We start from the raw sequence: 14069 nt of genomic DNA, 5'->3' as shown, positions 1-14069 counted from the left end.
GGCGTGGCCTCCGGAGGCGGGGCCTGTCCGCCTCCGGCGCTCGAAGACCGAGGGGAGCTGATGATGGGCGGTCACAATGCTTTTCCTGGGGCGCTAGGAGCTGCAAAATAACCTCGATCACAGGTAGGGCAGAGAATTCTCTTCATTTTGCCAAAATATTTGGGACTAAAAGATATGCAATAAGCATACAACACCTCACAAACATAAGAAGGTGCCAAACTCTCACAAATATTTAAGAAAACAGAAAACTTCAAAATAGGTTTCAGTCCAGCTTCCTTCTGTCTGGAAAGGAGGGCTCTCTCCCTCCTCCAAGTCTTTGTTCAAATGTCACCTTCTCAGGGAGGCCCACCCTGACCCACCAACGCTGCCATGTGTCCTCCATTTCTTTGCTTTTCTAATACCAGCTTTATTGAGAATTCACACACCATACAATTCACTTTAATGCACAGTTCAGTGCTTTTTAGTGTATTCATAGTTGTGCAACCATCACTATTTCCAGAACATCTTTGTCCCCCCTAAAACAAATTCCATGCCCATTTCCTCCACCCCCAGCCCCTGGCAACCAACTGGCCTCCTGCCTCTGGATTTGTCTGCTCTGGATGTTCACAGAAACGGGAATCATACTATAGATGGTCTTTCGTGGTTTAAACCTCTATTCTTGATCCCTCCTAATTTTTTTCTAAAGCTCTTATCATATTCTACATTATATCATTCATTCATTTTTATGTTTATTATATCTTCCCTCCTACTAGAATGTGGATTCCTGGTGGGCAGGACTTTTACCTCTTCTCCACTCCTGGACATCAGCACCTGGAAGACTGGCTGGTACAGAAGGCACTCAACAAACGTTTGCTGAATTAATGAAAGTCGGGCTGCCTCATACTATGCTCTGGATCACTGGCCTTCTTTCCTTTCCTTCAACTCTCCAAATTCTTCCTTCCCTCAGCGCCCAGGCTATCCTTCCTTTTGTCTTCAGTGTTCTCAGGGGTCTCTCCATGGCTTCGTGGCCTTCAGGTCATAGCTCTCAGCTTAAATGTTGGTTCTCAGACCCTGACTACTGTTTCCCCCCACATCCCAGTTGCCCTTTCATGCAATTTATCTACTTTACAGCTCACCTCACACTATTTGCTTATTTGCATACGGTCTGGCTCCCCACTGCATAGAGAGACTATACTAACTGCCTTGAGAAGCCTTGTTCATTACAGTAGCTACCATCCAGAGCCCTGCTGGATACGAATGTGTTGGATGAATGAATGAACTCCCAGCAGGAGCAAAGTGATGAGGCCTGGGACAAAGGGGAGCCCAGGGCCAAACCACCCTCACCCATACTCCTGTCCTCTTCCCCTTCCAGCCAGCCCAGAGACTACAACAGCACAAGAGGTGGCCAGCTTAGAAAAGTTTAATTGCTGAAAACATCAAGGGCACATGCAGGCTGGTGGTCCCTGCAGGGCTCACACCACCCTGCCAATTGGGCTATCATCTCTGTGATGCCTATATTCCTCCTGGCTTCAAGCTTGGGGAGCAGAGTGACTGGTCCCAGGCCCCTGAGGCTGGTGCTGCTCCAAGCGGCCTGGCGGGGGGCCAGCCCCCTAAGCCCTTGACCGGAACTGGAACAGCAGGCAAGATGAGACGGCATGTAATATTTGAAGGTGCTGGGCGAAGCCAGCTCAAGCTGGGACCAGCTCAGGTCAGAGTGAGGGGACAGGGAGCCCAGCGCCTGCCCAGGGACATGCCACTAAGCCCCCATCCGCACCCATACGCCCCTGGCTCCACATGCTAGCAGGCAGCTGAGAAGCAGTCGGTCCCAGAAAAAGCAAAGATGCGGACAATCCATGGGAGTTGCAGCAGGGCCCAGCCCAGAGGACATGGAGGTGCCCAAGACCCAAAGGAAGCCAGGGCTTCCAGGATGAGGTGTGCCAGGGCCAAGAGGCATCTTCCAGTTTGAAGGTGAGACGTGAGGTGTACAAGGGGCACCAGGTGGTTCTAGGAGGTGGCAGCAGGTGAGGCTAGAGGTGGCTGGTGGGCAGGCTAGTCCTGGGGAGATAAACCAAGACGTGGGAGGGAGCTGAGAGGGCCTGGGGAAGGGGTGGTGCATGCTGCAGAGGTGAGTGAGGGAGGGATGGATGGGATGCTGCGGCCCACTCATGCACTCACCCACTCGTCCTCGTCCACACCTTCGAAGGAATCCTGTGGGAGAGGGTCCTCCCGGCTCCCCAGCTTCGCCACCATGGCACTCAGCAGCTGGGAGAGTGGGCGAGGGAAGGGGTCAGAAGGAAAGAGGACTTGCGACCCCAAGAATGTCAGATCCCAGTTTGAACCACAGGGTTCAAGATTGTGGAACAAGGTTAAAGGTGTGGAAGAGTCATTTTCATTAGAGCCCCAACAAAGTTGATGGTTTTTGTTGCAAAAAAGACATCTCAACAGAGATGGGGGAGCCAGAGACAGAGAGACTGGAACATGGAGCATCAGAGTCACAGGGCAGCTGTCTCTGCATATTGCTTCAGAGGCTCAAATATGCACCAGGGTCCCAAGCGCACTTGGATCTGGTTGGGTTGGGCCAGGCCAGGTTGGGGTCCCTCTCTGCCTTTCCCTGGCTTCCCAAGCCCTGTGTCCTGGGGGTAGCTGCAGTCAGCTCAGGGCTTTGGAATGTCTCCCCTTAAACTGTCTAAATGAGAGGTGGGTGACACCAGCTCCTGTCCCAATCTGGGTTGGACTAGAGAACTGAAGGGCAATCACCAGGTGCAGCCAGGACCCCGTGTCCCCAGCAGCCAGCCCTCTCCCACGCCTACCTCTTCCTTCTTCTGCTGGTCTGACTTCTCCTCTAGGTAGAGTGCTGAGGGTGGGGCCCGCCGGGCAGGAGCTTCACGCGGGGCCTGGCTCACTGCAGCGGGACAGGAACAAGTGCCAAGCATCAGAGTCCCTGTGAGGGGAGCTCCTAGCCCAACCCTTTGGTACTAGCCCCTAGGGGATTCTATGGCAGAGACTCTAGAGGTGGCATTAACAGCCACTCCACCCTTGGTTCACAAGGCCTGTCCTGGGCACCAGGCTGTGTGAGTGTGCACTTGTGCACATGTGTTGCGGGTGGGGGCTTGTGATGGAAAGACAGAGCCTGGGCCCTGAACTCCAGGGCCTCAGACTGAGCCCAGAGTGCAGCCACCTCATCCCTGGGAGCACTAGAGGTTTCTGTGTGCCAGCAGGAAAGGAGGGTCAGACTTGGGCCTTTTGCCCCTTTGTCTACCCCCTACCCACTCCCCTGCTTCATACTTGGCCACACCCACCCCATCCTACCTGGAGTCATGCTTGGCGGCTGCAGGCTGAGAAGCCGGGGCTGCCCGTTAGCGCCTCCCAGCCAGGCCTCAGCACTGAGCACTGGCTCCCAGCTCACGGCTGTGTCTGGGAACACGTCATCCTGGAAGAATTCTTTCTGCAGAGAGGGAGGAAGGGGCTACCCTGAGGAACCAACCAGAGACCCAGGGCAGAGGCATCCATAGGGAGGGGGGCATGGCAAGACCCCAGACCCCATCTGGGGCTTCCTTGAGTTTCAGAATGTCAGCAGAGTAAGGAGGACAGGTGCCCCAAAGAGCAGTGAGCAGGGCAGTTTGGTGACAAGGTAAGTCAGGCCCCAAAGCCCCTGACAGGGGCCGGGAATGGGGCTGGGGCCCCAACCTCACCCTGACTCGGGGCAGCCGGAAGGCAACAGGCTCCAGGGAGGTCTGGCGAAGTCGCAGGCATCGGGCAAACTCCACTTCCTGTACTTCGCACTCTGTCTTGGGCAGGAGGATGAAGCCCTGGGGTAGCAGGGGAGTCTGAGCTGGGGCTGGAGTCCAGAGCTCACGCTGGGCACCCGGCCCCCCAGGGTGCCAGGACCCCTCACTTAGGACCACCAGACCAGGGCCTATCCCTGGACAGTGGTGTGATGTTTAACCACCAGCTTTGAGAAAAACACCCTGACTTGGAGCGTTTGCCTATTTCCATGGTGTGAAAACTCCCACCGTTGTCAATTTCACACCGGCGTGACCAGGTGAATGCAGATTTGGGAAGAGACGCGCAGTGGCAGCCCGCCATATGGTATTTCTGCCGGCACATGTAAATAACCTCAACGGTACAGACAATAGTAAAATCAAGTAAAATAATTAGGAAGTGATAAATTAAGTATCTATTGGCTTGGTCTTTAATGTAACTTATTTGCAGGTTCATAAAACCTAACCTTTACATAGTTTAATTTTTAATGATGGTTGAGTTTAACAACCAGTTCCCGCGGGCTGCTGGGCACACCTCAGCCCAGGGACCGGCAGACCCCACAGGCCCCTGCACTTCCCCACATGGCCATGAGAGGGCGAGGAGCCCGTGGTCTCACCAAGGGAAGGCGGACCAGGGAGCTCACCTTATGGGGGTCGGGAGACGTGAAGCTGTTGCACTCCAGGAAGAAGGGAGCCTCGGGTAGCAGCTCATACAGGAACACGCGGGTGTCACCCTGCGGGGATGGCAACAGTGAGGTAGCCAGCTCTAGCTCCTCTCCCCGACCTCACTTGCCCAACACCCCTGCCTGTGCACCCCGACCCACCTTGCCTGTGAGCAGCACCAGGCTGGTATCCGGGTCGTAGCAGGGCAGCAGGGTCGAGGGAGCCACATCCAGCCCCAGCACTGCCAAGGGACCACCGGCCAGGGCCTCAGCCGAATACAGGAGTAGCTGACGCTCACTTCGACTACGGGGGTGGAGGGAAGAGGGGGGAAGGAGGGAAGAAGCAGGTCCTTAGAGCAGGGCAAGAACCCTGATCTTGTGGGGCAGGGGCCTGAGGGCCTCCAGGTGGGAGAGGCCTCTGCTCACCCTCCTTCCTGACCCAGCCTCAGAACCACCGCCCTGGCCTAATGCAACCTCCTCATCACTTGCTGCCCTGCCTCTTCCCTGACCTCTGCCTTCTCACTCCTGGCCCCAGCACCTGCCCTGTGGCCACTACGGCTAAGTCTGGTCTTTACTCCCCACCTTCTGCTCCACACCCTGCACTCCAGCCAGGCTAGTCACCTTCTGGGTCATTCCACCCAGAGTTGAATGCCCTCTCCCCCAGGTCTCTGGTTACTAGCGCCTTTGTGACTCAGCTCAGATGACACTTTTCTTGGGAGGCCTCCCTGATCCTTCTTCCAGAGCCCCAGATGTCCATCAATTAGACCTCTCCAGTAGGCTTGGTTCTGTGTTTTGTGTGTTTCACCTGGTCCCCACCAGGCATGGGCTTCTTGCAGCAGGCATGGCTCTCATCCCGCTGGGCTCCCAGCTGACGCATTCCTCCCCATCTCCCTCCCTCGTACCCACCTAACCATGCACCCACCCACCCATCCAAGTGAGGGGTGGGGACAGCTTCTGCATGCCTGACAGCTGTATGTATATGTGGGGGAGGGGACACAGGTGGCTACTCAAGTCCGGGGATGGGAATGGTGGTCCCCAAGTCCTCACCTGTCAAAGCCAGACACCAGGAGACAGTGACCATCACACACCCAGACAATGCGGGCTCCACGGGCCCCCTCGGGCCCTGGGCCTTCCTGTCGGGATACAGCACATGAGGCCCAACCCTGAGCTGCCCGCCAGGTCTGAGGGCCATCCCCAGCCCACCCTGCTCACCTGCAGAGGCTCAGAGCCACTCCGGGGCTCGTAGATCCGCAAGTGCCCGTCCTTGCAGACAGTGGCCAGCTGCTGCCCATTGGGACTCCAGGCCAGGCCAAAGATCTGGAGGCAGGTGGGGATGTGAGAAGCAGCCTATAGCCCTGTGCCTGGTGGGCTGCCCCTAAAGCTGTTCTACCTGATCCCTGTGGCCCTGTAGTCTCAGCCGCTCGGCTCCAGCCTGAAGGTCCCAGATCCGAACAGTGAGGTCATAGGAAGAGGAGGCCAGCACGTCAGCCGCCAGCGGGTGAAAGCGCAGAGAATAGATCTTCTCTGTGTGGCCTGGGGGTGAGGCATGGGGTGACGCTGAGCCCCTCAGGAGCCATTGCCCACCCCTTGGCCACCACCTGGGCCCACCTAACCTGTGAGCACAGCCTCAGGTATGGTGAGCACCTCCTTCAGGCCCTCTGGGGGCACCCGCCACAGCCGGATCCTGGCGTCCTCCCCGGCTGCCAAGAGTGCAGGCTCATCACTGCTGGACCCAAGGCCCCCAGGCTTCCCTGGCCCCCACTCAGGATCCCGGGACCCTCCCTCAAGCCCAGCGCCCAGCTTCCTTACCCACGGCAAGGCGGTGGGGGTCAAAAGGGTCCCAGGCCAGATCAGTCACGGCTGCACCATTCTGCAGCGTGGGCAGCGCTGTGTCTGGCAGACGGCCGGGCTTCTGCAGCTGTAGGAGGTGTCCCCACCCCGAGGCCCATCAAAAACAGGCAGAAGAGCCCGGTCCCCAGGGGCTGCAGGGTAAGCAGCATGCCTAGGCCCATGCCCTATGCAGCCAATGACGCACTACTGGGTGGCTCTCTGCCTCGGCTACCTCGTGCTCTGAGCCCCAACTGCCAACTGTGAGGCCCCCAGAAAGTGAGGGGGGCAGCATGGAGTGGTGGGAAGAGCTCAAGCTTGGGGTTCAGGTGGCCTGGGTTCAAATCCCAGCTCCACCACCTATTCAGCATGTGACCTGTTAAGTTACTGAGCCTCTCTGTGCCTCACTGCTCCCATCTGTAAAATGGGGATAAGAGTGGCGCACACACACATGCACACACACACACCCACCCCGCATGGGGCAGCTGGGAGGATGAGGGGGGATGCTGGGCAAGCGGTTTGTGCTTCGAGAATGTGAGCTGTTGGGGGCCCTGATGCCCTCAGCATCCTGCAGGGATATGGAGGGGGCCCCTCACCTCGAGCACAGCCACCTGTCCTCCGCTGCTGAGCAGGGGCACAGCCACACGCAGCCGGTTGGCACAGAAGCCGTCGCTCTCGCCAGGCGTGGTGAGGTTGAGCCCCTTGAGGTTGGTGATGTGGCTGTCTCGGTGCAGGACAGTGCCCTGAGCGTGCCGGAACTTGGAACTGGGGCCTGGCAGGCGGTAGGGACACGAAGCCATGTGAGGTGAGAATGCCCTACCTGCCTACCCTGGGCTGTCCTGCAGGAGGACCCTGTGTCTGGGCTGCCTGTTCCTCCCTGGAAAGGATCGTGCAGGATGTGTGCCCGGGCCTCTGCTGGTCCAGCCAAAACAACTCGCCCAGAATGGTGCCTGGGAATGAGACTGGAGGTATCTCAGAATGTCTAGGCCATCTTTTTACAGAGGAGACTCACCTTGTCTCACAAGGAAGTGGCTCCTCCAGGAGGGGAGGCAGGACTGCAGTACAGAGTAAGCTGGCTGGGGTGGGGACCAATGGGGCTTCTGTGGCAGGGGGTTAGTCCCCCACCATGTGCTTACCCAGCAGGCTCTGCAGGGACCTCTGGCTGGGGCTAGTGCCAATGCCGCTGGTGCTGGAGAGCGAGGGCCCCAGGCTGGAGGGCGTGGGGGGCGAGGTCAGCGAGCTGGGTGGGGAGGAGAAGCCCTCCTGTGGAGAAGTACCTTTGAGGTTGGGGGTGGTTGGCCAAAGAGAAAAGCAGGTGCTGGATCCACTGCTTTGGGACATTGGGCCAGGCATGAAGCCCCATTGTGGGACGTGGGGTGGGGACGCAGTCGCAGAGGCCAACGGGCCAGTGGTAACATAGAGGGCAGCTGAGCTTCAGTATAGGGGACAACAGGTGACAGCTGCTGGCTTCTGATTTTGTGGGAGGTTGGGCTCAGAGCGATTACAATTTTTCAAGGGAAGCTAGAAATCTAGATTTCATGTAATAGTCTCCCTTTCTAAGTGTCTGCTCAATTTAGAGAACACTGAGTTTCTTCACTCATGCTTCTTGTGTTTCTGGAAACCATTGAGCAGGCCACACACTCCTGCCCTAACTTGGGGTCTCCACAATGGGGAGGCTTGGGGGGCCACCCTGGCACTCACGCTGGGGTCCGAGTCACCCACAGGCGTCTCTGCAGGCTGGGCTGCATCAGGGGTGGGCTCTGCAGGGGGCACCAGGCAGGAAGTGAAGCTGGGGTGGGGCCGGCAGGCTGGGTGGAGACTGACCCTCTGCACCTGTGAGGAGAGGCCAGCAGTTAAGGCAGGTGGAGTCGGGGGTGGGGATGGGGGATACGCGGCAGCTGAGTTGGCACACAACTGGACTGCGTGCGGTGCTGCCAGTGGTGGAGGCTGGGAGTGGTCAGCCAGGCCTTGGTCCTACCTGCCGGTTGTCCCCAGCCCACCAGGCATGGGGGTCAGAGGCAGGCACACAGCCTGCAGTGTCCGGGAATAGGTCCTCGTGGAACTCCACAGCCTAGGGGCAAACAGGCACATGGCTGGTGAGGTCGGGTCCTCCGGGCCCTCCAGGCCCTCGCAGCCCCTCGCCCAGGACCCCTTACCTTGCGGGGCACGTGGTAGCTGATGGGCATGATGGCCGTGTCACTCAACTGCAGGACTCGGAGCACCTCACAACCCATGACAGCCAGTGCCCGCCGGGGCACAAGGGCTGCCCCTCGCAGCGCGCTCTCCAGGAGGCACTGGGTCACTGTTGGGGACACCGTGGAGGACAGTCAGGGTGGGTGTGGGAGTGGAGGGGGCAACGGGGCGGAAAAGCAGGACTTACCTGGGATCAGTGCCGGCTGCTGGGGGGCAACCTCGTAGCAGTACAGCTGACTCTCGCCCTGAAACAAGCCCCAAAAACGTGCTGCTGACTGACCGTGCTGGTGGCCTGGGCTGCCCAGCTCTAGCTCCAGCTGCCCCTCCCTCCCCAAGGACAGAGGCACAGAGCCATGGCAGACATCAGTTGGGTGCTGACGTGTGCTGGGCACTGAGCTGAGCCCTTGGCTGACTCTGCTCCTCCAGTTCATCATCACTGTGCACAGAGTGAGCACCAGGGGTATATATTTAGTATTACAAAGTGCCTTTTGTGTGCAAACTCTGCTCTGTTCTCAGCCTCGTCCTCAGGAAGCTGACGTTCTATGGAGTTACGTTCACCCCGACTGCATGGATGGAGACTTAGAGGCCCACATGCCTTTGACGTCAGGAGCCCCTGACGGTGGTGGAGCCCAAGCAACCCTGTTCTAGCTCCTCCTTCCTGGGGGCTGGATAGCAACCTGCAAGCCCCACTTTCCTAGCTGGCTGGCCAGGTCAGAGGTCGGGGTCTGGCCTGGCAAATGACGGCACCAGCCCTGGGGACACTACATGTGTAGGGGCTCACCTCTCCTGCCAGGACCAGGAGCCCGGAGTCTAGGTCCAGCAGGGGCATCAGAGACCTAGGGGGAAAGAGGGCCAGTCGTGGGATGAAGGCAGCCATTGTGGGCTGTGAGCCTCATGACCCCAGATAGGGCCTCAGCCTGGCTCAGCAGTGGCCAGGAGTGATGTGGCTCCTCCAGGTGCCTGCAGCCTCGTCCCCCACAGCCCTCTATCCCTTCTCCCTGTGCTACTGACATGCTGAGCACACCCCACATCCCACTCTTCCTTTCCCAGGGTCCTCCGTCTGCCCAGCTGCTTCACTGCAGGACAGTGCAGGACCCCGGGCACAGCCAAGCCGCCCCCTCTTTCTGCAGCTTAGCCCTGATCTCCTCCCCAGACTCAGCAGCTCCAGGAAGCCCCCACATATGCTCTGTCCCTGGTCCCTCCTCAGCCAGCCTACCAGGCCCGGGAAGTCAAGCAGGGTGCTGGAACCGGGGACTCCCTCCATCCCCACCCAACACAGTCAGCCCGGGCGCCCCACGGCTGCCGTAAACTTTGGGGGCCGTCTCCTCAGTCACCCCGCTCCTGTGTCTTGATGGCACATGAGGCTCAGAACTCCCCTCAGCGCTGTCTTTGAGCCCCATGCCCCAGCCTGGGTCAGGGGCCGGGAGCCCGGGCTCATTTGCTGCTGTGCTTGCCTGGTCTCCAGGTTGGTTCTCTGACCCCCTGTTCCCGAGGTGGGCCCCTGGGGCGGGGCGGAGGCTGGCAGCAAGAGCCCAGGCTGGAAGACCCCAGTGCCTCTGTTGCTCTGTGGTTTCTGCCTCAGCCAACAGCCAGTCACTGCCCAGGGACTTACTCCTCCTTCTCCTCCCAGGCCCAGCAGGGCCCCTTGGCAGCCCCCAGACCTGTGAGTGCTGCCTTCCAGGCCCAGAGGTTGGGGGAGTGGGGCACCCAGGAGAACTTGGACACGTGCCTTCATCTGTTTGTCTCCTGCTCCTGGTCTTCTGGTCTTGGTCTTACATCCCTAGGGACCAGTGGGCCAGGAACCCCATCCCAATGCTGACACTCACCCTCAAACAGAACCCTGTCCTCACTGTGGTCCCTGTGGTCAGAAGTGACCCATCTGTGGCAGCTGCCTCCATCCCTCCTCCGGGCAACAGAGGGCCCAGCCCACCCCATCCCCTGCCCAGCTAGCTGCCCACCTCCCCTCCCTACCCTGCTGGAAGGGAGCTACAGAGTAGACTGGGAAGCTGGGTGGGGACCCGGGTGTCTCCACAGCTTCCTGGAGTGCCCTGGGCCGGTTACCTGTGAGTAACATAGCCTCTAATTACCTGGGGCCCGGTAGGATGAGCTGGGCTCAGAACTGCCCCTCTTGACCTGGTCTGACCACTGCTTGCTATGGGGGAGGGGACAGGCAGGGGGACAAAGTGGGCATGTGACCCCAGGTGTCCCCCACACTGACACTGGATCCACTGGGGCCAGTTGCAGGTCCTTTCACAGCTCTGACCAGGCTTTCACTCACTCACTCTTTCATCCACAATCATTCATTCCTTTGGTGAGCTGGTCTGTGCCCCGCCCTCAGCAAGACCTGCAGGTGTGACCAAAGATGAGTGAACAGACCCCACCACCTCTGTTCTCAGAAGCTCACGGCCTAGTGTGGGAGGAAGACACAATTCCACAGATAAACATATGAAGGAAAAGTTCTCTGAGGACACATAGCAAGGGGCAGAAGAAACTGACTTTGGCTGGCCGCAGGGGAGGGGTGTTCCTTATGACACAAAAATTAAGGAGAAATAAACCATGTCAAGGGGAGTGTGTTCCAGGCAAAAACAGCAGCATGTGCAAAGGCACTGTGTACACGGCCTGCTTGAGGAACAGGAGTGGATGACATGGCTGGTGACCTGGGCAGTGAGGGTAAGGGGCTGAGGCTCAGGATGGGGTGAGTAGAGGCCACACAAAATGGGGCCTAGTATATCAGAAGGGGAGTTCTGCCTTCCTCTATTGGATGAGCAATGAAAAAATCGGACATCTTAGGTGAAGAGAGACAGGGTCAGATTTGTGCTGAGTAGAAGTCACCATGTGGAGACAGGCAGGAAGAGTGAAAACAAGGGTCTGAGAGCAAGTGGGCTGGGAAGGAACTCCTGTTACCCTGCTTCTGCCTAGGCAAGAACTGGGGAATGGGCCTGTGGGTTTCATCACGGTATTGATGGCTCACTCATGCTCTAAACCAACCTCCTGAAGAGGCTGGACCTGGCCTCCCTGCACCCCTGCCCCATCAGCCCCAGCTGGCTGGCCCACTGACTCAGGCACTGGGGGTGCGGGGGCAGGAAGTCACAGAGGGCAGGGCTAGCTTCTCTGACAGGTCAGGCCAGTCTTCCTTGCCTCAGGCAGAACTACCTGAGCAGCTCCGCCAAGTAGGAGCATCCTGCCCGCCACGGGCCAGGAAATGGGGTCATGGCACCCAGCCCCAAGGGTTGGCCAAGAGCTGGCACGGGCCTGACCCCAGGCCTTGTAAAGAGAGCCAAGCCAGGTCTGGGTCTGGAATGAAGAACCAAGCTTTGACCTGGCGCAGGGCCAGGGGTGGTAAGAGCTGGCACAGGCACCTCTCCTGCTGCCATGGCATGGGGGGGAGGGCTGGCCTCTGGGCCTGCCACTGGGAAGTGCTCTGACCCGAGTCTAGGGGTCTCAAAGCCATGGGAGGTCTAGAGCCCACATCCCAGAACATGCAGAACAATGTGATATCAGGTGGGTCAGGTTGGGGAGGAGTCAGCCCCTGTTAATTCCATCAGCTTGCCTGATACTGCTCAATTAGCACAGGAAGTACCACTGTGTGTGCCTGTTAGGAAAAGCTGCTTCAAGAGACTTCCTCTGGTTCCCCTGCCAGTGCATCCCTCCCACTCAGACCCACCACCTAGACATCCTGGCATTGCCATGGGTCCAAAGCAGACCAGGTCCCCTGGATCTGTGCCTCTCACTCAGGCTGGGCAGTGGAGACCCCCTCGGACCAAGCCCTGCCCCTACTCCCTTGCTCCCTTAGAAGCAGGTTCTAAGGCGGGGGGTGCTTTGAAGCCATATGAGGAAAGGATGGACAAACTGGGAAGGGGGTCTCCTGGAAACTGCCCTTGAACTGGATGGATAGGAGCATGGCCTGTGTGAGTCCAGGCACAAGATCGAGATGAGGGATGGACCCTTGAGGCAGGTGAGATCTCCCTATCAGCAAGTATGGGCCCCAGAGGTGAGAAGCTTCAGGAAGTCCTGTTCCTTGAGAAGAATCAGGGTGGATCCTCCTGAGGGCCTCAAGGGACACAGGGCCCAAGGGCAGAGGCACAAGGACAGCCTGACTGGAGTCACATAGTACTGACTGCAAAACTCAAATGCTTCAGGAAATCGAGCGAGTTAAGCAGACTGCTGTGAGACAACTGGGAGTGGTGGGGACTGGGGCAATCTGTGAGTCTGGGCTCTGGTCAGAGAGGGTAGCTGCCATTCAGCCCTGGCCGAGAGTTCCTGTTCAAGGTACGCTGGAAAGTCCCTCTTTAATGTGAAGCCACTGGATTTTTTAATGCTGGCAATGGCTTCAAATTTTAAAAAACTCCCACACAGGCCAAATGAAACACACCTGAGGGCCAGCACTGGCCAAAGAGGGGATGTTCAGAAGTTCACAAGGCGTATCCCACACCCACGTATAACATGAAAAGCATGAGATGCAGACCCCTGCCCATCCTGGAAGGGGCCCCATGGGGGAGAAATCGTGAGGAGGCAAACAGCTGACAGGGAAAGTTTGGGAGGTAGCTATTGCAGCTGGACCCTGCTTATCCCTGTTAGAGACTGGATACAGAAAGCATCCTGCCTTCTGGAGGTGATTGAGTCCTTCAAAATCCACGCACCACCCCCCGAGCTGGTGTGGCTCAGCCTGCTGGGACAAGCCTTCAGGCCCCGAGACTCGAGCTGGCCCAGCCAAAGGCCCTGGCTGCAGGATGGGCTGGAGGGAGTGGTGGGTGTCCAGGGGCTGTCTGAAAGTCAAGTGTGGAGTTGGGTCCCAAAAGGTCCTGAGACATGAGTCTGACCACAAGTGCAGAGGGGGGAGGGGAGCAAAACGTTTTCCGGGAATCCTCCAAGGCAGGGGATTTTTCTGGACTGGTCCAGCCCCTGGCACCCTGCCCCTTCTGCCTCATCAAGGGCCACCTACTGATGGCAAGACCCAACCTCCCACTTCAGCCTAGCAACCCCCAGCACATTCTAGCCTTGAAGCTGTCAGAAACCGTGGGTAATCTGTCACGTCCCTTTCCTGTCTCAGTCCCTTCATCTAACACATGGGGAAGGTGTCCAGGGATGCTCAAGGTCCTGAAAGCTGTCATGGCTAAAAGGACCCCAGGACTCGGATTTGGCATTGGAGACTGTACTTTGCAGGCTGTCAGAAGGGATCTGTGTGTGTGTGGCCTATCCAGGAGTTTTTGAAATTGGTATTACCTACCAACAACACATTGAGAGATTTCACCTAAAAAAAATCCAGACTTCCAGTATCTCCTGAAAACTCTGGCAGATTGGGACAGGTCATAGGGGCTGACCCTTACACCAGGTTCCCCATTCCAGGTCTCCACAGACTCTGGGGTCCATTCCTCGAATTTTTATCACCTTCCTGGTGTGTTATAGGCATCCAGATTTGGGACGCTTGATCCCACTCAATATTCGCTCTTTTTTTCCACTAAACACAGGGATCTGCCCAAGGCTATACTGCGAACTAGTGGCAGACCAGACTGTGCTGCGGGACTCTTGACTCCTGAAGGGATCTTTCCCGCCCGCCTGGTCAGGAGGTGGCGAGGTGAGGACCTGGCTACTCCGCGGAATGACCCTTTCTGCGGCGAGGGAAGGCGGGTCTCTGTCCGCCCCGCCC

The 14069-nt window shown here is 58.1% G+C and overlaps 1 protein-coding gene across 3 annotated transcripts in view; it reads right to left on the bottom strand.

Annotated features, from left to right (window-relative positions):
* Positions 1–1381: 1381 nt before the first annotated feature.
* Positions 1382–14069, bottom strand: part of CORO7 (coronin 7) — a 54783-nt gene continuing 42095 nt past the window's right edge. For 2 of the 3 annotated variants that reach the window (XM_074346386.1, XM_074346389.1), the window contains 19 exons: positions 9204–9258; positions 8610–8667; positions 8386–8531; positions 8208–8300; positions 7931–8062; positions 7366–7492; positions 6826–7001; positions 6212–6320; positions 6016–6102; positions 5793–5935; positions 5615–5719; positions 5450–5535; positions 4565–4706; positions 4385–4474; positions 3672–3788; positions 3289–3424; positions 2790–2881; positions 2155–2241; positions 1382–1607 (listed from right to left, as the gene is read on the bottom strand). In XM_074346386.1, coding sequence (XP_074202487.1) covers positions 1590–1607; positions 2155–2241; positions 2790–2881; positions 3289–3424; positions 3672–3788; positions 4385–4474; positions 4565–4706; positions 5450–5535; positions 5615–5719; positions 5793–5935; positions 6016–6102; positions 6212–6320; positions 6826–7001; positions 7366–7492; positions 7931–8062; positions 8208–8300; positions 8386–8531; positions 8610–8667; positions 9204–9258 — 1999 coding nt within the window. In that variant the 3' untranslated portion in view covers positions 1382–1589. Of the gene's footprint in view, positions 2035–2154; positions 2242–2789; positions 2882–3288; positions 3425–3671; positions 3789–4384; positions 4475–4564; positions 4707–5449; positions 5536–5614; positions 5720–5792; positions 5936–6015; positions 6103–6211; positions 6321–6825; positions 7002–7365; positions 7493–7930; positions 8063–8207; positions 8301–8385; positions 8532–8609; positions 8668–9203; positions 9259–14069 lie in introns of all 3 variants that reach the window. The other variant, XM_074346388.1, reaches the window with a different exon arrangement.

This window comes from Camelus bactrianus, chromosome 18 (genome assembly GCF_048773025.1).
Source record: "Camelus bactrianus isolate YW-2024 breed Bactrian camel chromosome 18, ASM4877302v1, whole genome shotgun sequence".
NCBI lineage: Eukaryota > Metazoa > Chordata > Mammalia > Artiodactyla > Camelidae > Camelus > Camelus bactrianus.
This window is presented reverse-complemented; position numbering and strand designations above follow the sequence as displayed.